We start from the raw sequence: 27935 nt of genomic DNA, 5'->3' as shown, positions 1-27935 counted from the left end.
AAGTTTTTGCATTTGTTTTTTGACAGCAGCCATCCTGATGAGTGAGAGAGGATATTAATTGAGGTTTTAATCTGCATTTTTTCAAATTCACTTCTTCAAACAATGTGCCTTGTCCTATTGTGGAGAGACACCCGTGTCAGTGAAAGGGAGCCTCATGACTTGTGCACAGCCACTCCTGATCGGCAGCTGCACTGTCACTGTGTCTTTGTTGAAGCCGAGATGCCCACAAAGCATGCATTCTCTGTGCATAGGAAAATGAGCCAATGTCAGATCTGACACATCAGTAGTTTCTAGAAGTACCTTGAGGAGTGACTATAAATTCCAAGAATAACTCAGCTCCATGGTGACTTGTTAAGAACAAGAACTTGGTTTTTTATGTCAAAGAGGAAATAGCATAAACGATCTCTTCTAGATCATTTTTAGAAGCTAGGATACAAGGATACATGGAGGATACAAGTTACTGAGATCATAGATAAACTGTGTTACAGTTTAAACCTGAAGGGTTTACCTCATTGGTTCATGTGATTAAAAGTGTGGTGTCCAGAGGGTGGAGCTATGGAAAGGTGACTGAACCACAAAGTCTCTAACTTTATTGGTGGGTTAATCCATTGTTGAATTACTGACTGGAGGCACAGAGAATGGGATTCTATCACTAAGTTTTAGAATGTCAGATATACTGGGTAAGAACACAGGAGTTAGAATTTTAGATAAACAACATTGTTTTAATTCAGGTATGCTTCTGGAAATGTCTGATGCAGATTTCCATGAAAGAATTATAATCATCTAGATCTCCTGTACTTTTATTTGACCAACTCGACAGTGTAGTCATAGAATGTCATATTTGAGAAGATGAGCCCTAGAAATGAGAATAAGTTGGTTTGCTGTCTACGGTGGCCGCAAATGGATGAATCACGGAGAGCTGCATAACACCCCCCATTTCTTTGATATAGAACATCTACCTAATGAACATAAATAATAATCAACTTCCCCCAGGACAGCCAGAGCTAGATGAACAGATGCCTAGGAACAGCAATAATTTTTTTCTTTTGAACCACCTAGTCCTTAATCATATGTAATTTATTTAGTGAAAGCAGAAGCTGTTTCATTTTAATACAAAATAAAGGGTCATCTTAACACATTAGAAGCTAACTCAATTTAGTTAGATTACCTGGCATCTCTTTGGCATTGACCCAATAACACTGAGTGCTACTGAAGAAGAGAGGACATAGGATGGATCCTGGCACATAGTAGTCACTTTGCTGTTAGTCTTAAAATATTTATGTCTGAAAGAAGAGCCTTCCCAAGGATTCTTTGGAGAGTTTTATAAACATCATGTAATCAGAGCTGAGGATCTGAGAGATGCCCTTGTCTAATTTTCTAATTTTGCAGGTAAGGAAACTGACCAAGGAGATGAATGGCTTACTCAAGTCTTCTTACTAAATGGTTTCACAGCCTGGAGTCCTCACTGCTCTTTGCTCTGATGCTGTCTGAGAGAGAAGGACACCACACTCGAGACCTCCAGAGAATGGAGAGTATGCATAGAAAGGTTCCAGGCAAGTCTAGGGATGTAGCTGCAGGGGTAGAACACTAGCCTAGCATGTGCAAGACCCTGGGTGTGATGTCCATAGCCTGAGATGCAGAAGGGTACCAGGTTACTTAAGTTCACACACAAGTATTAGGCCATGATTATAAAAAAGGATGGGAAGACAGACATTTTACTATTAGCATAGAATGTATAAAACAACAACAACAAGAAGAAGAGTAATTTCTTCCAACACATGCTGCTCAACTCACACAGAGGAATCCCGGGGGATGTTTCTAGATCAAGTTCCAAGTGAACGCCCATTTCTAGTTGTGAAATAGCTCAAGGAGTATCCAAGAATTTTTGGAAAATAGTAAGATGCTGTGTGGATTAAAATCACAAATGCTTATTAAAACCGAATGTCCAAGGAGCCGAGACAAACAGAAAGGTCACTGCTTGAATAAATATTTCCATTAGGTGGCCCCAGTCAATGCCCATGCCCTGTTTTTTCATGAACAAAAAGAGGTGTAAGAGGATGTAGGAGAGTTAGCTTTTTATGAGAGTTAAAACCTTCAACTTACAACACTTTGTTCTACACATGTTCTTATGTATTCTGGCAGCTTGGACGTGCTGGCAGATCTCTGCACTGACCTCCTTTGGCTACAGCTTGCTCGCAGTCTGCTCAGCATTGCAGACTAAATATTTCTGACATTGCTTAAGGAGGCAGTTGCTTTAAGTGGGTTTACAATTTGCTTTCTTATTAAAGTTGGGATTCAACATTACTGATGTTAACACCGCAGTTGGAGATGGTGCACAGTCATGATCTGAGAGACATAAGAGATTCTGGACATGTGACATCAGAGATGTGCATCGAAGGGTAGTACAATGGCGATTTCAAATGTCCTGGAGTTTGTTTGATTTTAGTTTTTGCCCATGAGGTTTGGTTTAAGATATTAGGGTTTAGATATGCTTTAGTTTTTAATTAAATTTTGGGACTGTTGTGGAATAAAATTAAGATGTAATAAAGACTATGAGGCAAACACAAAGCCTTGAAGGCTATTTGATGGGCAAATAAACGAATAAAGAAGCAAACATAAATATTACAGACCATTGATAGCATTTCAACGTGTGGCTCACTAACAGTGCGCTGTACCAGAAAAAGAAAGCAAAATGTTTTTGTTGGCTGCCTTTATATATAAAGATCTTATTTTAACTTTCACAACTGGAATTATCTGTATAGTAGGACCGGATTCCAAATGAAATCTGATGGAGAAACCAACTTTTGTTCTTCAGGTGTGTCTCGCTTCTATTGGTCACCCGGATAGTTAGATGTACCTTTTCCAGCTTACTGTAATCATTATCCATTTGTGGAAGGCCCTTAGCAAGCATGCGTCTGAGCAGTGTGCATTTGTGTGAACTCTCTGCATTGTTTTCCTTGACTACAACATGGGGATAATCATGGTGCTGTTAGAGGGATATCATGGGGATGGCATGAAATACCAGCTGCAGCAGATTTTAGGATTGGTCTTGGTACACAAGTATTATTCAAGTGGAAGGAAAACCATATTTATTGAGGATTTTAAGGCTACATTATCAATCGTATCATGTCCAGCATATTTAGTTTCAGAGGTTTTAATGAGTTGTCATTTTGATGTTATTTTAACCTGCATTTAGCATAACTCATCCATTTTATATTCTTGCCGATAAGGAAAAACATTTTACACACACACACACACATACACACACACACACACACACACACACACACACACACACACACACCTCATAGCAAAGACATTTCTCCCGCCTCCACTTAAAAAGCATTGTGTGCCTATATGAGGTAATCTGAAAGGTTCCACCCAGTCTGGGCCCCAGTGTGATTCAAGACTCCCATATTTGAACCCCAGACTTTGGTTTCCACCCCTGGTACAGCTCAGGTCCTATCTCTCCTTACTTAAGGCATCACATTGTGTTGGGAGCAGCTGTAACCTGAGATAAGAAGCAATTAAAATACTGTGAGACAGTGTTCAGATGGTGTGTATTATGTAACATGTAACTACAGATTCACTATAGAGTACTAGAGGTGCAAGACACAGACAGACAGACAGACAGACAGACAGACACTCACACACACACACACACACACACACTGTTTTGTCAAGGATGTTGTATGTGTACTAGGCAATGATTCTACCATTATCTACACCCCAGCCCTGGATACACAGTTCACATCACCTATGCTACATCATGAATGTTTTTGGTCATTACTGCCCCGTTCTCAAGAACCCACATAGACTGAGGGAGTCAGTCAAATAAGAATTAAGACGTGGCAGTTTCTGTGTATAACTGGCACTCAGGTGTCCGAGGCCTAAGCATAGTCTACAGAGTCCACAGCAAGAGAGCCTCAGAATTACCTCTACCCCTCCATGTAGCCCCTAAACTAGGACAACTGTAAATAGTTAAAACTTTCATTTTGGATTTATCTGTATTTAGCTGGGAATGGGGAGGGGACGAGACCACACACGTTTCACATGTGCAAATCCCAGAAGACTACAGTTTTGGTTTTTTTATAAGTAAATTCTTTGGAATGCATCAATACTGGGCAAGCTATTAGGAAAGCCAGCCACTCTCCAATCAAAAGGAAAAGGAAAAATAAAATCTGTAATGAGCAAATAATCTAATTTCCTTCCCTCCAAATGACTAGGTTTTTGAATTTATATAAAATGTGTTCATGTTCTTCTGTGAGTTCTCATGTTTGTCTCCCTCTTCCCCTCCCCCCAGCCTCTCTCTTCTCCCTTTCACCAAGTAGACAAAGCATCTAAATCGGGGGAAATCAGGGAAAGCGCCTTTAAGGGCGGATATTTAGTTGCTTAGACAGACATCTTTTCCTCTGCGTTTTTTCACATTTGAAGAACAAGTTTGAACTCTTCCCTACTAAACACAAATAATTAATCTGTGGAATTTAATCCAATGGGGTTTTGAGAGCATTTTATTTTGAGTAATAATAATGCCAAATACCAATAATAGTGGCAAAACAGCTTTGGCTATTGATTTAATCAGCAGGACTCATTGTTTGTGATTTTATAACTCCCTTCCTTTACCAAGGTGGGTCCTTTATGCAAGCCTCTGATACAGGCAAGGAGAGACATGGCATTCACGTTTGTCCTGGGAAAAGAAGGATGCCAATCCTGTATGCTCCCCAAGTGCTGACATCCCTTCAAGGCTCCAGGTGCTTCAGGAGGCTTAGATCTGGTCCTGTCCTCAGGGCCTCACTGCATTCCAGCTGGATTTTGAGGAAGCAAACTTTAGGACAGGCAGCACTTATAGGGTAGAGAGATGCCTGCCAGGACACCATAACCAGGGTGTTGTGAGAGAGAGATCAGAGAAAGAGGGGGCGATCCCATTGTTAGCGGTCCTGTGCGCCAGCTCCGGAAAACTTTCCTTGGATTCTGTCAGCAACAGGAAGCCACAGACACTTGGCAGCAGGGGAGGAGGGAGACCACACTCCTCTTTTCTGAAGTTCACCCAGCAGCAACTTCAGGAAGTGCTAGGGTTGGGAAGGAAGGTGGAAGTGTGCTTTGTAGCTGCTGCCAGAACTTTGTAAATGCTGCTGGATAGGAACAATTGAGACAGGACAGAGAGGCCCCGGAAGGATTCCAACTCCCTGCTGATTCCAGGCTCCAAGGAAAGGAACAGAAAGACCGTTAAACACCTGCGTGTGGAGGCAGAAGCACAGGTGATAAACCATGGCAAGTGGCGATTTTCCAGCCTGTCTGACATTATTTCCCTTTCATACCAATAACCAATGGTTTAACTCCTTCCTCAACCAAACACGCGCCTCAAACAACTACATGCACATTTAAGGATCTTCTCTACCCAAATGAATTGTGTGTAGATTTCTCCAGTCACCTCCTCACAATCGTGGAGCCAGAAAGTCAACTGGCAGTTTGGGATGTCTTCTTAGGGGCAATACAGGTCCCTCAGATCTGAAATGTCCAAATTATACCACAAAGTAGGTTGTCTTCTAGGAATTAAGTAGAATTTATGATCAAATGTCACAGCAACTTTGTGCTATGAAACCTAAGAATGACATTTGGCTTTTCTCTGGCTTTCCATCCAAAGCCCCTTATTCTATATCCCTAGATTTGAATTCTAAATATTATTTAGAATACCTGTCCACTGATCTTCAATCCCAGGGCTATCTCCCTATTCCACGTGACTGTCATTTCTGGTTTGAATGTCTTTAAGAGTCTTCCAAATAATCTTTCCCAGATTCACAATGGTCTCCTCAAATGCGTCCTCCCAGGGTCAAGAAGAACTCTTGAGATGCACATGTCTTTGTGACTTTCTGTTTACAATACTGAAGGAAGGGCTTCCCATTGTTCTGAGAACTGGAGAGTGAAATCCTGAAGGTGGCCTTGAATGTGTCCTTTTGGGTTTTGTTCTATGCTTGTTAACTTCTACACTGTTGCAACCTCTATCAAATCATAGGACCTCCTCTGTGGCCTCCTCTGTGGCCTAAGGAGATCAGAGAGCTGCACGTGGTTTGCATAGCACTTTTCTATCTTTTTCTAATCCCAGTGGTGATTGCATTGAATTTTTGTTATATCATTAATGCTTTTGACCACATTAGATAGATATCTCTATGAGGGTTAAATCCCACTACTGAGTATTCCTCCTCTAGCACACAGCCCAGTATGATAGATCCTCAATAAATAAATATCTGAATGAAAATAGACTAAAGGAATATGTTCAGTTTTCAGCTGAAAAACAGGAAGTAAAGAAAGCGGTAGGTCCGAGGTGAGAATAGGATTAGACATTCAGATAAATTCACTGTACAGATGTTATGGGCACATGCCCAGACACACATAGATACCAGAGAACAGCTTCGGGTTCTCTCTCAGATATCTTCCCATCTTATTTTGAGACAGGCCCTCCCACTAACCTACAACTGACCAAAGAGGCTATACTATCTAGACAGTAAAGTCCAGGGCTCTGTCTCTGTCTCCCCAGCACCTGCAGTGCTCTACTTTAAGTTGACTCTCTCTGGGCAGCCTGGAGACCTGCTTGACCTGCAGCCACAGGAGGTCCAGGATCCAGTCCTGGGTATGCACAGGGAATGCTAACAACAGGATAGGGACATGGAACCAAGGAAGTGACTGTGGGAGAGAAGGGGGCCCAGAGCTTCAGGGAGATGAGGGCCTGAGAGCATGGAATCATTTCGAGAGTTCAAGCTCAGCAAGAGTTCAAGTCCAGCCATTAGGTACGGCTACCAGAATCTGGCATCAGTAACCTTAGCCAAAAATCGCTTAATTGTGTACTTCTATGAAGATTCAGGATGTCTGGCTCTTTCTTAGACCAGACTGATTTTATTGAGCTGTTTTGAACTTCTTTTCTGACCTTAGGTAATTCAAGTTTCCTTTTGAAAAGCACACATTCTTCTTGAATAGTTTCAAAAGAAAAATTACAAAATATAGCTAAAGTGAAATATGATCATGGTAACATGCAGTCTGCTTTATGTTATCTTAATCTGAATCACCAATAGTTCTTAGAGATATATAGGGCAGGTACTCTCATTTTATAGATAAGAAATACAGAAGGGCAGGAATGTCAAAGGTTTTCCAGAATCAACTGCCAGATGCCCTACATCTCTCTTTCTGATAGATGTCCATCCAAATCCAAGCCTCTGCCTCACATCTGTGCAGGCTGTCCCCCAGGGAGCCCACTCAATGATGTAGCAATGACAACATCACACCCCTGCCACATTCATTGCAAGTGCATGTCAACAGCACCATATGGAAAATATAGAGGACCCACAATGCTTGTTGGAACCATGTAGGACTAGAACCTATTTCTATGCCTATACATAGATTGTCTAGGTAGAATACCCATCAATGGAGTCACATGACTCCGATCTGAACCTGAGGATGCCTTTAGCAAAAGCAGAAAGTTTAGGGAAAGATAATTTCTTCTGAATATTTGATTTAAGTCTTCTGCTATTTGCTAATGGTCCACACAATCAGTATGTTCCTGCTGGTCATGTGGCTGCCTTCTGCTGGCAAGATAGATGAGAGGGTCACTGAGGGTACTTCTTGAGTCTCACTAATGCTTAATAGCCCCCCCCCCAACTTAAGATTACTCCTTAAAAATTGTGGTCTGCAAAGAGTTTCCAAATGGGTACTGTCTCTACAATCTTATTTACTCTACAGACAATCTGTATATGACCCAAAATATTCATCCTTAGAAGCATAGGGTTGTAATCTCATAGTTTTTTGAATGAGGGTATGAGTGCATGCTGGGATTTTATAGAGGTATCTATAAGGTAATAGTACCCCTGAAAGGTTCAAAGGTGGGCCACTTATAAGATGCAGTACTTGTCTAGACTCAAGAAACTATTAAATCATAGAATGCATTTGAAGTTCTGTATATCTTGCTATCAAACCTCTTGCAAAGAATTGTATAGCTTCAGGAATTTTCAAAATGCCAATTCACTATCTTATTATTTTACTGTATAATTGTGTCAGTTGAGGATGAAGGACACCTAATACAAGCAGATGCCCACATGCCTCTCTTTGATTCTACATGAAACATCAGTTCCTTTGTACGGTCCTTTGTATGGTCCTTTGTACAGTCCTGTGTATCACCTGGAAACTTTTTGGTACAGTTTCCAAGTTACCTGTCTGACATTACACAATGACTCTTGATTTCATATTACATCTCTCTAGCTATTTTTCATAAAAAAGACTCAGAGCGGTATGCATTAGCATACTTTATCTTGCATTTATGAAAGTTTTCATGTTGTAAACTCTAACGTAGTCCATGGTTACATGCTGTCTTTCCAAAAGGATATGTGCTTAACTTTAATCCATTACCTGAATCTAGACTATGCTAAACTTAATTGTTATATGGAGTCACCTGTGGAGAGTTTAATGGAAGAGCTGGGCAGTAAATTAGTAGCATATGATCAGCTTGAGTAACACGAAGTTTGTTTATCCCAGGCCCTTCAAGAAGAGTGGACTGTATTTTAAAGATATGACTTGTTTTCCATATCTGCACAGAACCATGTCTCTAGTTAACTGGGCATTTAATTTTCCACTTATTCATTTTTTCCCCTTGCAGATAGCTCTTTGGCTATTCAGGATGCGCATAATGCAGAGAAGAATAATTATAGGAAAGGGGACATAGAAAATGTCATAATTAAACCATGCAATTTCAAAATACACTCAATATACCCAAAACATCTTGATTGCTATAATCAGGTGGACTGGGGTTTTGGCAAATATTATTTTGAAAATAAGGTTTATTTAAAGTCAGAAGCAGAGGGGCAGGTCTCAGAATCACCCTAGAACTCAAAAACTCACTACATTTACTGCTGATTATTTGTTAGATATGCACAAAAATGGATGGGTTTATGGAACATTAGGGCATCCTGCATGACCTTCGAGAACAGTCTTGCCTCTGACATAAATTGTCATTAACTAATGCTTCTGTATGAACCAAAGGTAAAATCTATAGACCCTGATTACCTGGAGATGTACTTTAAACTTCCATTTTATGGTTTGGATACTATAGTTCAGTGCTCGCACGCTTGCAAGGTTGGTGAAAGTAGAACACCTATGTGAGAGACTGGTGTTCTGAGTCAACACTTATTATTTATAGACACAGAGACTGTCTGCCAAACACTAAGAAAGAACAAGAAAAGGTGGGGACGAAGGCCAGTTTCCTAGTGAAAGAGCCAAACTATGCAACATTGACTGGAGGAACTGTAATCTTTCCCCTTCATTCATGGACTTGGTAACGTTGCAAGTTTCTATGTAACTGTTTAGGTTTGTTCTCTATCTAACTAACAGGCTTGGAGAGAACAAGCCCTGGGTCTGCTGATTTACTGAGTGAAGAGCGGCAGAAAATAAGGGAAAGACAAGGATGTGAATTTTATGGCTACAAGAAAACTAACTAGAGAATAAAGCTTAATATAGTTTCACCCTCTGGAGAGCTCTGCCTGATTTCAGACAGCTTAAAAGCCAGACTCAAAAGCACAACAGACTAGTAGTGTTCTAAGGGCTTTGCCTAAGACAGGTTCAATAGATGGAAAACCTCATTTGCTTGCTGTCTGTCGTAACGAGCTATGGTAGAAGAGCAGAATACCAGTCTGGGAAGCAGGCACAGAGATCTGACTCAGTAGCTCGGTTACTAGGTCGGAACGAAACAGAGCGCAGGTTTCAGAAGCTATTTCCCTGAAACACCCACATGCTCCCTTCCAACATAAGGACCGTTCCCTTCTTTCCTAAAAATTACTGTGGGTGGAAAGATGGCTCAGTTGGTAATGTGCTTGCCATGCAGGCACGAGGTCATGAGCTTGATCACCAGAAGCCACATGAAAAGCTGGGTATGGTGGCCCATGCTTTTAATATCAGTGCTGGCGATGAGGATGGGAGATAGGAAGCGCTCTGGCTTTGCTGGTCACTCACATTAGCTTAACTGGGTGAGTTCCAGATAAAAGGGAGTAAATCTGTCCCACCATTGAGGCAGGAAAGCCACTGAGGAAGACACCAAAGAAAGTCTTCTGTCTCCTAGCATATATGCACACGTATGCAACTAACCTGTAGACACATGACCATGTATGAACACAAGCACACACATGCTTCCTGACTACAGTGCCGTTCCTTGTTCACAGCTTCTCTCATTGGTTGTACAGGGTCTCCCTGCCATATACAATTTGCCTTTTCATCAGGAGAAGGAGAGAGGAACAAAGAGGTCAGAGATGGCAAACTGAGAAACTGATCCAGTCCACAATAGGGCAGGGGTTACATAGCTTCTCTTTTCATCCAGAAAAAGTCATCAATAAAATTAAATGTCTAAAAGCAATTGTGTCTCATTTCCCTTCCTTCTCTAGTGATCCTCCTTGAAGCCCCATTCTGCTATAATTCCGGTTCTTTGACAAGGTGGACTGACACGTTCAATCCAGTAATTTATGGGCAATTTATTGTGAAGTGGCAATTTATTAAGTAAGATCCAAGAGTGCAAAGGACTGTCATAACCAGGAAGCAGCTCACCTCACATGCTGCCTTTCTGACTCAGGTCTTCTAGATAGAACTTAAGGGCTTTATTTAAGGGCTACAAAACCCAAGGCAAATGTTTAATTCCTGAATTCTTCTGTTCCTGTCTCCTATCCCTCATTGCATAATTGGACAAAAGTCATAAAATGTAAGCTCCCTGATGCACCATTACACTGATTTAGATGTGGGTCAAGCTGTAACAGGCCGAGAGTTTCAGACTCCAGGAGGAAAGGAGGAAAATCAGGTGACCTTATCTGGCCTAGGGCCAGCTCTGAACCCTAAATCTCTCCACAAGTTCTACTCTGCTCTGCAATGACTGTGATAAATAGCTGTCCCATCATGGATAGGGCAAAGAGGCACCATCCATCACCAGAAATGCTGGCTTCTCCAAGATGCCAAAGCTCCCTGCTTCCCATGACCTGGTACATATTCAATCTAGCATTCAGCACTTTAATGAATGTGATACACTTTGTTCCCTGATAAAATGTGGCCATATTAAAAGGGAGAGGTAAAACAGAGGGTAATGAAGACAGGGATACTGGATGCAAACCTAAGGCACCAAGAGTCAGGCTTACAGTTCTTCTAAAGTCATATATTTGTGGGGTCAGAACTTTAACTGTCCCCAGATGCCTTCCCTCTATAGATGTCCATAATCCTTCTAAGGAAGGATTTTCAAGAACTCTCTTCTTTTCACCATCTTCTTGGTCTCATATTATGATCATCTTCTGCAAAGGGATGGGCTTTAGCTATGAAACAATAAGAACTCAGGTCATTGTGAAGGACATTTTGTTGTTGTTGTTATTGTTGCAGGCAAATGCTGAGCCTTGCTTAGGTGATGTGTGCTCTGCTTGTGTGCCATTATAGTAGAGCTGATCTGAAGTCTATAACAGACCCTTCCCCAAGCTCTTCCTCCCCACCCTATTTCTTCCTCTCCATCCGTCAATTTCTGTATGCTTTGCCTTCTTCCTCATGCCTGTGGTACAGACCATCCTAATAGTGTGGAAAACTCACTGTCTCTGGTTCTTAATTTCTCTTAATTTCTAAAGACTGAAATGTCTAAAACTCACCAGAACACATGGTGTCCATCAGCTAATGCAGGGTGATGGCAACCTATGACCTGGAGCCAAGTCCATACTGCCACCTGCTTTTGTAAATATCTTTGTTGGTGCAGACTCTACACTGCAGAGCCATAGGCTTGGTGTAGACGCTACATGGGCTTCCAGTTCTCATCATGGAGCAGATGTTGCACAACAATGACAGAGGTGGCTACAGTTGACTGTCCAGTTCCAAGGGTCTCACATCTGTTAGTCCAACCAATAATACATTAAAAATAGCCAGAAAAAAGTAGGCCTATACCGAGTTTACAACATTCCTGGAAATACAGTAAATTATCTGATTCCTGGCCTCCTTGATGTAAACTGCATTTCATACCCTCCCTCATGATCAAGACAGATCAACATCTGTGAAACTATAAGCCAAAAACTAAATAATTCCTCTTTTGAGTTGTTTCTGTCTGGTACTTCGTTTCCCAGTGAAAAGCAATAGTACAGTCTGCATATAAAAGAACGACATTTGTTACATAATTTAAATGTGAAAAATTTTCCATCACAGTGGGTCTTCAAATGGGGGATAAGGTTCTTGCTGTCATGGAGATCCATCTGTGCTGTAGAAAAGGGAAGAAACGTTTAAATCCCTGGTGGTTATCTAGGTACCATCTCTTGTAGCTTGCAGGGTGATAACCAACTATTGAAATTTGGAGACAAGAAGATGATCTGATTGTGATTCTCCAGGAAATTCGCACTTGGGAGCTCATGTTAGAACCAACTCTTTCAATCTCTGTGACCTCACAGAGAAGAAATGGTTCCTAGCTTCAGGGAACTTAATAATACACATTACATCTAATCACAATGACCAAGATGATGGTGGGTAGGAACATCTGCACAAAGCCTCTGTCTGTCCGCAGCATCACTGAGCATTGCTAACAAATAACAAATAAAGGCAACATCTTTCCACTTCACAAAATCTTTCACTTTGCTCACCAGGAAACAGGATGAAAGAGGTAAAACTTTGCTTCCACAGGCCTCTAACAATTCTCTCTGGCTCAGACATTTGTGTCTCTATAAGAATGAAAAACTAGCGCCACAGAAAACACCAAGTGGAGCTCTATAGCCGTGGTTAACAGAACACCTGCAACCTGGATTGATAGCGATATTCGTCCCCCCGCAGGACTAGTCATATGATTGCTAACATCAGTGAGTGTCAGCACAACTCGTCTCTACAACAGGCGATTTATGTTATAATTCTAGTTCAGGGAAGGCACATCCGAAAACAGATTTGTAGTTTAGTCCATCAGCTCTACATAAGGCCTGGGAATAAAAGAGCCTTGGAAGAAAATGAGGATCAATAGGAAGAGAATTGCTTTGGTGTGAGAATAACTCAAATGTGTATGAGATGGGTTTGCAGTATCGCTCAGAGGTAGGATTCATGATCCAAGGGGGGAAGGTGCTTCAGTTCCATCCTACATTGATTATATGATTTTATGGATGGGAGATAGTTAGTTACAATCTGGTTCAATTTCTCATTTCAGAAATGAGGAATGTGTGGGTGCCTATCCACATATTAGCACAGCAAAATATGGCAGCTGAGATACAAAGACTGCAAGTTGGTCGTATAAGGCGACTCAGGCAGTAAAACGACTTGCAGTGTGCACGCCTAATAACCTGCTTTTGATCCTTGGAACCCAGGTGGTAGAAAGAGAGAGCAGATTCTGAAAACTTGTCCTCTGAGTCCATACATGTACTGCAGCATGCACACACACGTACATACACAGGCGATTCCTAGAACCTGGGACATTCTGCCGGAACAGGGTCTAGGAAGAAGAGGAGGGATATGGCACATTGTGCTTTCTAGTTCCCTGGTGAAATGCACTCTCTGACTAGACTCTCTGTTGAGCTCTCTTTGTAAGTAGCCCTCAGCTGTGGCTGATAAACATGATAGACATGGACTCAATGCAAATACTTTTGTCTATTTGCTGTATCTCCTTAAAAGACTTGATTTCTAGTAGTTTAATAGTTTCTAATAGTTTAGGCCACTAGTAGTTCTGGGGTGACTCAGCTTCTGTGAAACTTTCTGCTTGAGAAAGTTTAAGCAGCACACAAATGTGACAGTGAGGTCCAGCTAATATCAGACCACAGTGGGCCTTACAGCTTGATGAATATCTCTGTTCCTGAAAGATGCATGTTTCTTCTATAATCCAAGGATGTCAAGAATGTATTTCCTCCTTAAAGACCAAAAAGTCTTTTTATTTACTTATTTTTAAGATGCAGAGATTAGGAAATTTAGCAATCCAGTCTCTCAGCCTCTGAGGGAGACTAGCCAGAACTTTCAGCTCTGAGACACAGTTGGTCAGATCTGCATCCACACTGACTAATCTTTGGGAATTTTCCACTCTCCTGAGTTTCTGAGGCTGGGAGCACCAGCTCCACCCTTAATTCCATCATTTTCCCTTCAGTATTGTCAGTCTCTCTATAGAAATCAAAGTAAAGTTGGTACTGCATTCCTGGATACCCTTACGTGTTGCAGAAGCAGACTGTTGGCTTAAAACTGCACTTAGCACCACATTAGTGTCTGGCTTTACTTATCACTGACAGTCATTTGGCAGAGATTCAGACCTGGATCTGATAATGCTTGACTCCTGGACGAGACAAGGGGACTTTCTCTATGCTTGGAGACCCCTGCCTGATCACTATGGGCTTGATCCTCTTGCTCTCCAGCGATTAGTCCTTCTCCAGATCCAAACGTCCCTTAGAGCAAGCACAGTGAGGAGAGACTTTGGGCTAAGGCTTCTGAGTGTAAGCCCTGAAGCTGAGTTCATGTCTGGTAGTTTCCTGCAGGAACAGAATGAGCTGCAGGCCTTCCGTGCTAAACAATTGTCTCCAGTGGGGATCCACTCCCTAAGCCTCGAGCTGGAGTTAGTACTATGTTTCTTTCCCAGTTCATTATGAAATCTCTTTTGTTCTACTTGATTCTTCTCGTCCCACAGAGATTTTCCAGCCTACGCTATGAAACTTCCCTCTCGAATTCCTGCCGATGCTGTGCACCATCAATGATTGTACCCTGTTCTCCTACTGATGGGATGGATGGTACCAAGAGTGGTTTGGAATCTAGATCACTTCTGTAGGAAACCTTCTCTCTCTTCCCTTCACCTCTGGTTGTCTCTCTTTCACATTCCCCTGGGTCGTCTGGTATGTCTCCTCCAGGCTGCTACCTTCTCTACTCCTTGCTTTAGTCACATCTGACACCCCACTTTCTGTCTAACACCCCACTTCCAACAGTTTTTTAGGTCTTGAGTGAGAGACTGAAGGATATCCAAGAACAACTACTCCTCAAAAGAAATCTAATGTTAAAATCAAATGTTTAGTGCTTAGCATCCTTAAGATTTCCAACCTGAAGCAGAAGGATAGAGCTTCCTCTGCAGATACCTATGTTATGGTTACCACCCTCTTGAGCAGGCCGACTTTAAGTCGCCTTCTCGGGCTGAAAAGCAGTTTGGATGCACATAAAAGGCAGAGTACGGAAGAGTGGCATCTCTTACATAAACAACTTAGTTCTGCACTGTTGCATTTGTAACTGACTCGTGAAACAAAAATATTTGTGTGTTTGGAGTAAGTTACCAAATTGTTCTGTGTACCATGTCCCTCACAGGCAATAGTAGCACTGCCCACGTTCAGAGACTTCTTCCAAAGACGTGAGAGAGTAAATGGAGTGCTTAGCACAATTCCTGGTACAGAGCAAGAACGGGGAGTTCTCCCAGTGGTTCCCAACCTGTGGGTCAAAACTCCTTCCGGGATCACATAGCATATACTTACACTGTGATTCATTACAGTAGCAAAATCACAACTATGTAGTAGCAGTAAAATAATCTTATGATTGCGGGTCACCACAACACGTGGAACTGCATTAAAGGGTCACAGCAGGAGGAAGTCCGAAAACCAACGAACTAACAACCTCTAAGAAGATGAATCTCTGCTTATCACATGACCAGCCTGCCTCTTCCCCTTGGATACTCACAGTTTCTACAAACCCTCCCAAGTCATTCTGTAATATGAACCAAAAAGAATCTCCACATAGATGTTTAAAAACACATACAGGAGGCTCTCCTGAACAAATTTCAAATTCATCTCAGGTTTATCAGGCATGTGAAAGGGAAATATATATTAACTTATATATCTATCTGTCTATCTATATATCAATCACACACACACACACACACACACACACACACACACACACACACACACACGCTCCCCTTGACGTGTACTAGTTTTATTAGAGGGAATACACTTCTCACAAGGTAAAAGCTTGCTTTGTTAGTGTTTCATGACTCATCCAAACATTTAAGGGATATGGTAAACAGACTATAACCATCTTTTTGAGATCAAGTACTCATAGCTTCAAACATTCCTGATGTCTGAACCATCTCCCAGGCTTTTTAATACTTTCCCTAATAATGAGGCAAGTTTGTTAAGGCATGCTACCATATGAGATTAGAAATCATAGGTCCAATTATCTGTCCAAACCACTTCTGTTTTCTTGTTGGTCACATCTTTAAGTCTCCATAATAGTTAAGGGCTCACCATGAGTCAAGTCCAGCTGACGTCCTGTTTTGTAAATAAAGTTTTATTGGCTCATGGCAAACCAGTCTCGTTTACTTTTTCATCAGCAGCTGTTCTGATGCTACCATAGCAGGGCTGAGCCACGGCAGTCCTTGTTCAGCCAGGAAATCTCAAGTATTTACTACTGGCTTTTTATAGATCAAGTTTGCTAACTTCTATTTGCTTGTCTAGAGAGAACAGTTCCATTTGAACAATAAAGAGGCCTGTTAGACTCTCAAGCAGCATCACAGAAAATTTCCATATGACCGAATCAAGTATTGGGAACCTGTTTGTTCTCATTCATTCAATCATTTGTTCATTCAGTTTTCATTAACTATCACAGTACCAAGCCACCATGTGAAAAACAGGGGAGTTATGGTGTGAATAATACACACAGCTTCTGGCCATATAGAGTTTATAGTCCGATGATAGAGACAGTAACCAGGCCATTCATCCCTTCATTCATCCATGCCTTACTCTATTATTTATTTTCTGCTCAAAACCAGCAAGAAACTATTTTAGACATTGACTACACAGCAATTCAATCTACAAATTCACTCTAACGAGGAGGAAGAGACAACAAATAATCAGATGCGTAAGAATATAGCAGGGCTTGGCCGTGCCACGACGGGAGTATGAGTTGAACTGCAAGACCCTGACATTTTTATCATTAAAATGGAGCTGAATATTGAATATTTTGCTGCTTTGGGGGATGAGCTGGAGAGTTTCATCGGGGTGATTTTAGGGTGGGAGCTGGGCAAGGCATCACTGATAGGACTGCCCTACCAATAGCAGAGGAGAGACCTCCAGGCAGAGGATGCAATAACTAATGCAATTAAGGCCCACATGAGCTTAACTGAGTATGTGAGGAAGAGGAAGAACAAGAGCTGGGAGAGAAGGAAGAAAGGCAGCTGGAGAGGTTGACACTGGTCCTGTCAGAAAGGGGGAGGGGGAGGACACTGACTTTTCTCCTAGGAGAGTAACAGAGCTGATGGATGGAATCGGGAAGGTTTGCATTGCCCACTTGTATGCAAAAACAGATGGAGAAGGAAAAAGTTGAAGCAGGAAGAAATGTTGGCAAAGAAAAGTCCATGAGAATAGAGATCCATGTGAGCTGGAAAGTGTTTGGCTGTGAGTTGAGATAAAAAACAAAGGACCAGGGAATGCTGTCTACTTTTCATATTTGAACACCAGAATGGGTCGTGCTGTGCTTCAGAAACCTGCTAGAGCAGTAAGGGAACTCCTGGGGACCCAACAGAGAGAGTCTGCATCCTACACAGCTTCTGACAGCAGAGCTTAGCCCACAGTGGGATCTGCCAGGAATCCAGAGCTGGCCTGTCTGTATGTGAGGGCACATGGAAGCTGGAGTGAGGTGAGGGACAAAGCTCCTCTGAGAGAGGAGGTAAACATGGATACTGTACCAACTGCTTGAACCACTAAGGCGCCTGAGATTTCCAGTCCCTTCACCTCTCACACTCAATCCCTTCTTTCAATATAGGAAGAATAAACTAGGAATTTACTTTAAGATCATCTGAGAGGAGAGATGCAAGAATATGGTAGGGTTAGGGGCAGCTGTCTGCCCAGTATTCTAGTCCCTAATCAGTCTTCTTCACTAGTCGTCTCTTTCTATTTACCTTTCAAGCAATGCTCATGAACAGGAAATTTTATAGTGATCAGGCTGCTTTGTTTTCTTCATTTTCTTTTATTCATAGTCCTACAACAAAAAACTTCTTCATTTTTCTTGATTCTGTAATATTCTTTCTTTCTTTCTTTCTTTCTTTCTTTCTTTCTTTCTTTCTTTCTTTCTTTCTTTCTTTCTTTCTCTCTCTCTCTCTCTTCTTCTTCTTCTTCTTCTTCTTCTTCTTCTTCTTCTTCTTCTTCTTCTTCTTCTTCTTCTTCTTCTTCTTCTTCTTTTTTTCGTTTTTGTGAAGTTGTGGAGTCCATGCTCTCCCAAAGATCAAAAGTGAAGTCTCGAGGTGGGAAGTCATTGGTGTGTCTTTTAGTTGCAGTAGGTTTCTCTCATGTCACTTGGGTAGAGAAGAATGAAGACAGCCAACAGCACTGTCCTTGCACTTGATCTTGTTGTATGTCAAACATGAAACCAGGATGGAGTTACAACTGCGAAGTTCTGCAGAGGGGCTCATGACCCAGGGATGTGCCCTGACATAATGATATATTAACCACCAAACGTATTGTTTTGAAGACTTGTTATAGTTAGTGTTTCTATGGCTGTGAAGAGACATCATGACCACAGCAACACTTACAAAGCAAAACATTTCATTCAGGATGGCTTACAGTTCAGAGGGTTAGTCCATTATTGTCATGGTGGGAAGCACGGCAGTGCATAGGTAGACATATTTTGGAGAGTTAGCTGACAGACTCTATCCCTCTGAAACCACAAACCAAACTAAAACCTTTATCCTTTAAGTTACCTTTGTCAGGGTATTTCATCAGAATAGCAGAAGACTAACTAGTACATCCTATTTAAGTGGGGGAAATCCCTGGTATGGTGGTGTGCTCAGTTCCAGTGTTGAGGGCGTACAGAAGAGTAAACCACTGGGGCTTACTAAGTAGCCAGCATAGCCTGATAAGCAAGCCCATACCAGTGAGACACCCTGTCTCAACAAAACAAAACCAAGCCAAGCCAAGGTGCATTGCAGCTAAGAATGACCCCCAAAGGTTTCCTTGGGCCTCCTTGAGTACATGACATACATGCCCAGTTACTCCTTGACTACATGACACACATGCCCAGTTACTGGCACACACATGTGCCCTGACACATGAACACATACCTATATGTATATAGATGTAGACGCATCCCCACAGAATAGTCAAAAGCAAGCTTCATGGTAAATGAGTTCAAAATGTAAATGAAATTAAAAAAAATGCAACCACTTTATAATTTCTTACCTTGGAAAAGGACTCTACATAGTTACTAGGTTGCCTGCCATGAAGAGGCATAGAGAATGAACTCTCTGGAGCCAAAGCATCCATGTAAGAATGTTTATCTTTCCTAGATCCAAATTTCTGCAGCTTCACTTAGTCTAACCAGGAAACACTTATATAAGGGACACACTGATGAGCACAGCAACATCACTGGAGTTTTAAATAGGTTAAGACAGGAACATTCCTTTAAAAGGCCTTTGAAGGACTGCATTTTTAAAGCTTGCCGCTATAGCCACATGCTTTTTAAAAGCCAGAACCCTGCCCATCTGCACGCACAAAAATATTAAGTTAATCACCCAAGAAGAGTTTTTTGAAAGCACTCTTAAGTCAGTCTTCAGGGAAAGAAGAGGTAAATGAAACCTGTTCATCTACTCCAGGAGAGCATTAACAGAAATGTCTTGCCGCATCCCAATTAAAAGGAGGTTCAAAGGCCAGTGAGGTGGTTCAGTACGTAAGGGCACTTCCTGTCAGGCCTAAAGGAACTGAGTTTGATGCCCAGAAGCCACGTGGTAGAAGGTAGAAGGAGAGAACATATTCTTGAGAGTTGCCTACTGATTTTCACATATGGGCACTGGGTTCTCTCTCTCTCTCTTTCTCTCTCTCTCTCTCTCTCTCTCTCTCTCTCTCTCTCTCTCCCTCTGTCTCTGTCTCTCTCCCTCTGTCTCTCTCTCTCTGTCTCTGTGTATGTGTGTATTTCACATGCACACACATAAAAATGAAGAAATAGATATAATTTTAAAAGTTAAGTTTAACCATGTAAACAAACAAACAAAAATCACTAAAGGATGCAGGTGCATAAAGTGAACCTTCTCATTGAGAAATACTGGAATTTAATTAATAAAAGTAAAAAGCTGTACACATAAAGATGTTTACTGTGCTGTTGTCGTCATTATCAAGCCAAGGCCTGGAAATAATATAACACATAAATAAAATAACAACATATAATTAATATAGTAAATAATTATAATACCAAATAGGATAATGTGACAATTTGGTGAGTATCACAGACCAGTGTGCTGCCTGTGGCCATTAGAGCCACAGCTATGATAGGTGGCTGAATATGGATAGGCTGTAACTGGAAAAAGAATATAAAATAGCACATATGATATGATGTGTGTCCAGAAAGTTCTAGAATATATGAGTCAGGACCAGGGAGCAAAGGGGAAAGTCTGGCAAACTGAGCTTGATACCCAGATTCCACATAAAGGCAGGAGGAGAAAACCGTCTCCATGAAAGACATCCTCTGGTCTACATGTACACGCCCTGGCCTATGCCACCCCTCCCCCATCTCTCTCACACCCTATCACTCTTTGTTAATTCTCTAACTCTCACCCTAATCCAACAAGTAATGTAGAATAAAGAAAAGGAGAAGAATATTGATCTCATTTTTATTTGCTCTTGTTTATAAATATTGCTTTAGAAATAATAAAATCAGGTAAACCCTGAGGCAGACGGACCTCCTGAAAGGGTCGTAGGGAGCCAGCTAACATAAGGCTGGTTGGTCTGCAGTCATGTGCTCGGGTCTGCTCCTCCATGTTCTGTGCTTGTTCTGGTCTAACTCTGACTGAACCAAGTTTTGGAGGAGGCATTTGGGCAAGCATGAAAACCGACTAGAACCACTTCTAATAAATAAATAAATAATAATAATAATAATAATAATAATAACACCTCCGAATTTAACATTTTTATATTTTCAAGACTGTCACAAATGCTTTCCCTGGGGGAAATACCACTCACAGTAAAGCTAAACCCACCAATTCCCCATGGATACCGCCAAAGGTGCAGCGTAGACTCAGTGGAGATGGCGCGTGATCTCGCCCGTTTTAGCTTAGGTTCTAAATTCTGGTGTGAGGAGGTCAGAGATCACTTTTTACATTTTATTATTCGTTTGCTTAATTTCGAGATAGGGTTTGTCGTCTGGCTTCAAACACACTTTGTAGCCAAGGATGATTTTAAACTCTTTCCCTACTTCCTGAGAGCTGGGGCTGTGGTCAGGCATGCTGAGTTTATGTAGAACTCTGGACCAAATCCAGGGTCTTTTGCATGCGAGATAAGCAATCTACCAGCAAGGCTTATGTTACTTAGCAGCCCCAATATTTATGAGAGAGAGAGAGAGAGAGAGAGAGAGAGAGAGAGAGAGAGAGAGAGAGAGAGAGAGAGAGATCATTACTACATACATTCTACCTGATCAGTTGAGTTTGTATATGTCAACTTTTCCAAAATTGGCCTGAGACCAGGGGCGGGGTGGGGGGTGGGACAGAATTCACACGAAGGACACACAGTTCTTTAGATTCTTCAAGTGTGAGCAGTAATGAGATCTTTTGAAAAAGTTGACTCTTCTGTGTGAACTTGCAGAAAGTCCACCATATTCTACATCATCCCTTCAGTGGCCTCTGAAACAATTCAACCTCAGGACTCCTTTCTGAGCCGGAGGGCCAGCGTGGGGAGCATTGAAATGGCCCGGACCGCCCTGTAGAAAGCCTATGTTCTCTGTGCTCTCCTGCAGCCAAACTTGAGGAGCGCTTTCATGTGCCTGCCCCATCTGTCTGCTTAAAGTTGTGTCTGTATCAGGACACTCGGGCCATGTTGGCTTGTCACTTAAACCCAAAGCAGGCACTTTAGAGAATGCCAAGCTCTTTCTCTCTCTCTCCCTCTTTAGCTGGTGGGGGGGTGGGCAGGAGCTGGCCCTGAATTGAAATAGCGCGGGAAGAGAATGCGAAGCAGGCCTACCTTAACGCTTTCCAGCCTCTCAGGGAGTCCAGGTCAGAGATTAGGGAAACCATTGTCTGAGAGCTGCGGAAAGAAGGCAAACCGGAGAGCAGAGGTGCCTGACAGGGCGACAGGGACGCAGGCAGAGGTGGCTCTGGGCTCAGGCCGGAGCAGCAGCGCCCAGCAGCTCGGCTCTTCCTCCTTCCAGGACTGATAAGCGCTTGTCCTGGCTTCTCTCCACCCCCTGAATCAATCGTGTGCTCTATTACTTCCCAGACCGGTTCCAGCTCTCCACACCACCCTTCAAAAGCCCCTGTAATCTGCTCCAACTGATCAAATTTGACCTTTTTTGTAGCCCACTTTATTCCAACCAGAGTTCTCAGTTAAATCTCTCTTTATTAACTCCGTCCTCCTCGGCTTTCTTTTGGAACAAACAGGGCTCAAGCCTGAAGCTTCCAGACTTTAGGAGCAATCATTTACAGATTACTGCGGGCTGTAGCCTTCTCCTCCTTTGGGGGGATTCTCCTGCCTCCGAGATCTCCTTTCATATTCCCTTCAGAAGACTGACAAGGCTGCTTTCTTTCTGTCTCTCCCCGCTTCGGTCTGGGACACCGACACCAGGTTTAGAGTTCCCTCTGAGGCGCGAACTGCATTACTGCTAGGATTTGTTTTTAAAAAAATAATCTCGAGCCATACTGCTAACAAGCTTGAATTTACTGTGTTTTCTGGTGTCAATTTCCTACAGTATTTCCCTCTCCCTAGCCCCCCAAGCCCGCATTCTTCCTCTATTTAAATAACACAAAGAGGGAAATGCACAGTCCCTAAAGATGAGGTGAAAATGTCAGAATGCACAAGGTCTACCAACTTTCCCTTCCTGTCCTTCCTTGATTTACAATCAAACATCAGGCCCCAGAGATGGCCCAGTGGGTAAAAGCATATTTTTTCCCTTTTCCCTTTTTTTTTTTTTTTTTTTTTGTTTGCCAAGTCTTTGATTTCTGGAACCCCCATGGCTAAGGAGAGAAGTGAATCTTGCAAGCTGTCCTCTGACCTCCACGCAAGTGCTGTGGCAGCACACATACAGCCACACACAGCCACAGTCACATAGTCACACAGAAACAGACACATAGACACAGTCACAATCACACAGACACACACAGGGACACAGTCACAGTCACACAGAGACACACAGACACACACATACACATACAGAAATAGACACACAGACATATGCACACACACACATACACACACACACACACACACACACACTCACGCATGTACAGTGGAAGCAAGCATTTGAACAAACACAGAACTGTTTTCCTGTGGTGTCCATGGTTCCTGGCTAACCCTTCTGTACTGACAGAGTGAGGGATTTCTTTCTTAGTACATGGAATTCTTATTTTCTTAAGCACAGCTTCCTGGGCTTGGGCTCGGTCTTCTCTGGGGGATGTTGGCTCTTACTAATGCTTCTCAGCAGCTATGGCAGGAACGCTTCCCCCCCCCCCCCCCCCCCCCCCCCCCCCGTCACCTGTCCTCACAGGATCCAGGCACTCAGGCTGTCAACGGTTTCGTTAGAGCCATGAGCATCCTTCTTGTGTGACAATTTCCCTCCTTTTCTTACTCTAATTTTAAAAAGAAAATTTCAGATCATTACCATACATGGAGAAACAGCTTGAAGGAGTCAAATTCTCCTGTGCACCAAGAGCAGATGGATGGAGGCCCTCACAGTGGCCTCTTCGTTGGAAAGAAGTTTAGAGGCTGGAAAAAGCTTAGTCCTAGAGTTGCTGAGCTCTTGAGTAGGATAAGTGAGGTGCTGGGTTTGAATCCCCACAGCACTACACAAGAGAAGAGGCCTTAGTAGGTCGCACTACCCAGCAAGAGGCATCCCTTAGGAGTACTAGATGTGATTCAGTGAATGATCACAGGTGCCTTCTCCTGAAACCTGCAGGGGGTGGGGTGGGGGAGGGAGTACACTTCCCCACGTGTTAGGTAGAACTCACCAAATATTAAAACAAAATAAAATGAGAGAGATGTGGGAGAGAGAGAGAGAGAGAGAATGAATCTATCTCAGCATCAGAGAGAGACATACTGAGCCTGCTTTTGGGAGCTGCTGCTCTTATTGTTAAACGTTCTTGTCACTCCATTTTAATTTCTCCTCTCCGTCCCTCTTCTCCGTGCTCCCCACCCCAGTTCTTAAAATAGTCAGTTAACCCTCAGTGTCCAGCTGCTTCCTTTCGCAGTCATAAATATCATCCTAATGGCTGTGAATGACACTCTTCAAAAGTGTGACTATCTTTATGCTAAAATTAAAAGACAATTTCATACCTTGTAAGAGAAAAAAAATCCACCGCCTCTCTGGGACTTCATGCTTCTATCTGGGCTGTTTGTGCCCTCCCAGTGTGAAGCTGGGGCCATGTCATAATCATGTGTAAACATTTACATAACGCTTTTAATCCCCAAATGCTTCATCCAATGTGGCTAATAGCAGTAGCCTTCATATAGAGTTTACTTCCAAAAGGCTGCCAGCGCTCAGATAATTAATAAAGTGTTTCTCCCTTTAGAAAGTTAGCAAGAGAAAAACAAAAGATTATCATGAAATAGTTTCTGCAATTATAATGACATCATCCTTATCTCATTAGCCCACTGTACCACAGGGATCCAGGGCTGGGGAAGGGAGAGCAATGAGGCCTTAATATTTAGAGTTCAGGGTTAATGGGAGGAAAGGCGGGAGGAGGAGGGACCTGGCTTTGGGCCAAAGGACAAATAGATGAGCATGATTCTAAGTTGCAAAATAATTTATTTTGTTTTTTCTTAGACAGGGTCTCACTGAAACCCTGTTTGTCCACATACCTGTCCTCTAGTCCAGGCAATTCTCCTGCCTTAGCCTCCCAAGCACAAAGATTGCAGACCATCAGCCAGCATGCCAAGGAAAATAGTCTTTTTGAGCAGTGGGCTCTCCAAAACCTTTTAAAGGCAGGAAGTAGAAACTCTCTTTCAAACAGAACCTTGCATCCAGACCCAATAAATGGATAAAGCAAAAGTCTGTCTCAAAGTAGAGAGCCGGGCTGATTTTCTTGTGTGTTGGCACACGCCCTCCTTGTAGCTAGCTTGTTTATGAGACCAGTAGAACTTCTCCCTTCCTGATAGAAATGAGGGCTCTGGGGCGTGAAGAAATGAAGCAACTGGCTCGATCCCTGGGCACTGTGCTTAGCAGTCATGTTTACAAGCCCACTTGGGCATTGGCAGCCCCCTCCCTCTTACAGCATGACTGCACACAGGTAGAGAACACCTTCTTGAGGGTGAGGCTGGAGGCAGGATCAGGTCAGGGCCTCTCCCTGTTCCTCTCAAGCTGCTGGAGTGCAGAGTATCCTTGGACACCCACTTACTGGAATCATTTGTTTATAAATGATGCAGAACTGTGATGTATTAAATTTTTTGTTTTTTATTTTAAGATTCAAATATCTTACATGCAATGTATATTCATTCTGTAAACTGAGACAAATTTATCTTTTTTTCTCTTTTCCCTCATGGTTCTGTTTCTGCTACACTGAATGCTCATACTGAATGCATCTGTTTTCTCTTCTGCTTTGGATTTTTGAGACAGAGTCCCTCTAAGTGGTACAGGCTGGCCTTGAACTCTCGGTGAGCCTCTTGCCTCAGTTCTCCAAGTCCTGGGACAAACCGGATCAATCTACTAATTGTTAGGTCATCAGATTTTAAGTTTCTCATCAAGTATGAGTATGGCAGAGAAACAATACGTTGCTTTGTTCAGATTTGAGCCAGCTTATCTGGAACACAGCAAGGGAACAGTAAACATCTTATTCTCAGAAGTAAAATGTTAAGTTCACCTTGAGACGCTGATTTTTTCCCTCTGTATCACCGTGTGAATTGCTGTGAGGTATCATTTTAAGTTTTGTTTTGCTCAATTTTGATAAAGTGACTCCTTCACATGGAAATTAATTATTGTGTGCTTTGTTCAGTTTCAGACAGAGTCTGGCTGTGTAGCCTAGGCTGGCCTTGAACTCTGATTTTCTTTCCTGTCTCAGCCTTCTGAATGCTGGGATTGCAGGCACGAGACACCGTTTTAATTTTTTGAATTCAAAAATAAAAATCTCTTGCTCTTTCATCTCCTCTTCCCAAGCATACATGTATCTCTATGCATATATGTATGTCTCTGTCTACGTGAGTTTCTTTCTTTCTTTCTTTCTTTCTTTCTTTCTTTCTTTCTTTCTTTCTTTCTTTCTTTCTTTCTTTCTTTCTTTCTTCCTTCCTTCCTTCCTTCCTTCCTTCCTTCCTTCCTTCCTTTCTTTCTTTCTTTCTTTCCTTTCTTTCTTTCCTTTCTTTCTCTCTCTCTCTCTCTCTCTCTCTTTCTTTCTTTCTTTCTTTCTTTCTCTTTCTTTCTTTCTTTCTTTCTTTCTTTCTTTCTTTCTTTCTTTCTTTCTTTCTTTCTTTCTTTCTTTCTTTCTATGTCTCTGTATGGATGTATGCCATGTATGTCTCTCTCTGTGTATGTTTTTCTATCTCTTTGTATGTATATGTTTCTCTCTCCTTTCTTCTGTATATGTATGTCTCTCTCTATATATGCCTGTGTGTATATATCCTTGTGTATGTGTGTGTGTGTTGTGTTTGTCTCTGTGTGTATGTTTCTCTCTGTCTCTGTCTCTGCCTCTCTGTGTTTGTGTGCTAGTGTAGAGGTCAGAGGTCAACATTAGGTAGTGTTAGGTGCATATGCCTTGCTGAGACAGGGCCTCTCACAGATTGGGCTAGACTGACTAGATAGCAAGCCTTTGGGCCTGGGATTAAAATGGGTATAATTATGCCCAGGCTTTTATGTGGATTCTGGGGATCAAACCCAGTTTCTCGTACTTGAGGGACAAGCACCTTTCTGAATGAGCAATCTTTCCAGCCCTGACTTTAGAAGTCAGCTCTGAGATGATGATGATTAAAATTAAAGTTTTTCTATACATATATTCTGACTATAGATTCCTTTCCCTCTACTTCTCCTAGTTCTTCCCCATTTTCTCAGTTCTAAGTTTGTTTTTGTTTTTTCTGTGAAGAAAGTTCAGTGTAGAGAAGGCAAACTTCACTATTTCTGTCTGCTTCGAGAAAGCAACAAAGCCTTAGAGGACTGGTGGCTCCATGGGCTCTGGGATGCTAGTTATGTGGGCAGCAGACAGACATGCAGAGTCCCAGTCAGGACATGGTCAGAAATTGGGACTCTGACTGCACAGGTCTCTCCTGAGAACCATGCTAAGAGGGGAAGTTAATGTCAGCCAGTAAGCAGAGAGAGTCCTGATTCTGTGGCATCTTGGGTAGGTTTCCTGTGCCTGAACATGTATCGCTGGAGTCAAAGGCACAGCACTAGAAACTCTCAGACACGTCAGAGGAGTAGGAAACAAATGATGCACAAGGCAGACAGACAGAGAAAAGGATTCCCCACCAAACTCTAGTTAACCCAGCCTGCCAAGGGTTTAGGAAGGGACTCCTGGCGTCTCAGCAACGCTTTTCTCCTCTCAGCCAGGGTTCAGGTTTCTGGTAGTCAGAAAATTAGTTATTTTTATTTTTGTTGTGGGATGTGTGAGTGGACTTCATATTCTCTAGGGCTGCAGAGATAAGAGAACAATTTCTAGTATTTGTCTCAGGTCTGTTCCCTTTCTTGTTTCAAACAAGGCCACTCATTGGACTGAACGTTTAGCAAGCTGACTAGGTTAGCTGGTCCTGAAGCGTCTGCCTGCCATCTTGCCTGTCTTCCATGTATGTGTTACCAGGCTTGGGGGTTCAGGTAGGTTCTAGGATTGGGGTTCTGAACTGAGGCCTTCATGCTTAGGGGGTGTTTTATAAGTGAGCTATCTTCCAGCCCAAGAATTTCTTTTAACTACAGAAAGAATTTTTTTTTTGTCTTTTTGTTCTTTTTTTCCTTTTCTGACTGTTTTTAAAAGAGTGTATGTGTGTGCACGCCCATGCATGTGTGCACACACGTGTGTGTATTGACTTATCTAGTACATGCCTGTGAGGCATCTGTGCGCTCCAAGTAGAGGCCAAAGGAGA

The 27935-nt window shown here is 42.3% G+C and overlaps 1 protein-coding gene across 2 annotated transcripts in view; it reads right to left on the bottom strand.

The window, feature by feature from the left end:
• Positions 1 to 27935, bottom strand: part of Celf2 (CUGBP Elav-like family member 2) — an 856147-nt gene that overhangs the window by 503663 nt on the left and 324549 nt on the right. Inside the window, exon 1 of one of the 2 annotated variants that reach the window (XM_029471494.2) lies at positions 21909 to 22162. The exons of the other annotated variant lie outside the window; for it this stretch is intronic. Coding sequence (XP_029327354.1) covers positions 21909 to 21961 — 53 coding nt within the window. The 5' untranslated portion in view covers positions 21962 to 22162. Of the gene's footprint in view, positions 1 to 21908; positions 22163 to 27935 lie in introns of those variants that run through there. 2 annotated transcript variants of the gene reach the window in all.

The sequence above is a fragment of the Mus caroli genome, unplaced genomic scaffold (assembly GCF_978045245.1).
Source record: "Mus caroli unplaced genomic scaffold, Mus_caroli_1 scaffold_2, whole genome shotgun sequence".
NCBI classification, from domain to species: domain Eukaryota; kingdom Metazoa; phylum Chordata; class Mammalia; order Rodentia; family Muridae; genus Mus; species Mus caroli.
The sequence above is the reverse complement of the archived record's forward strand: the minus strand, read 5'-3'. Positions and strand labels throughout refer to the sequence as shown.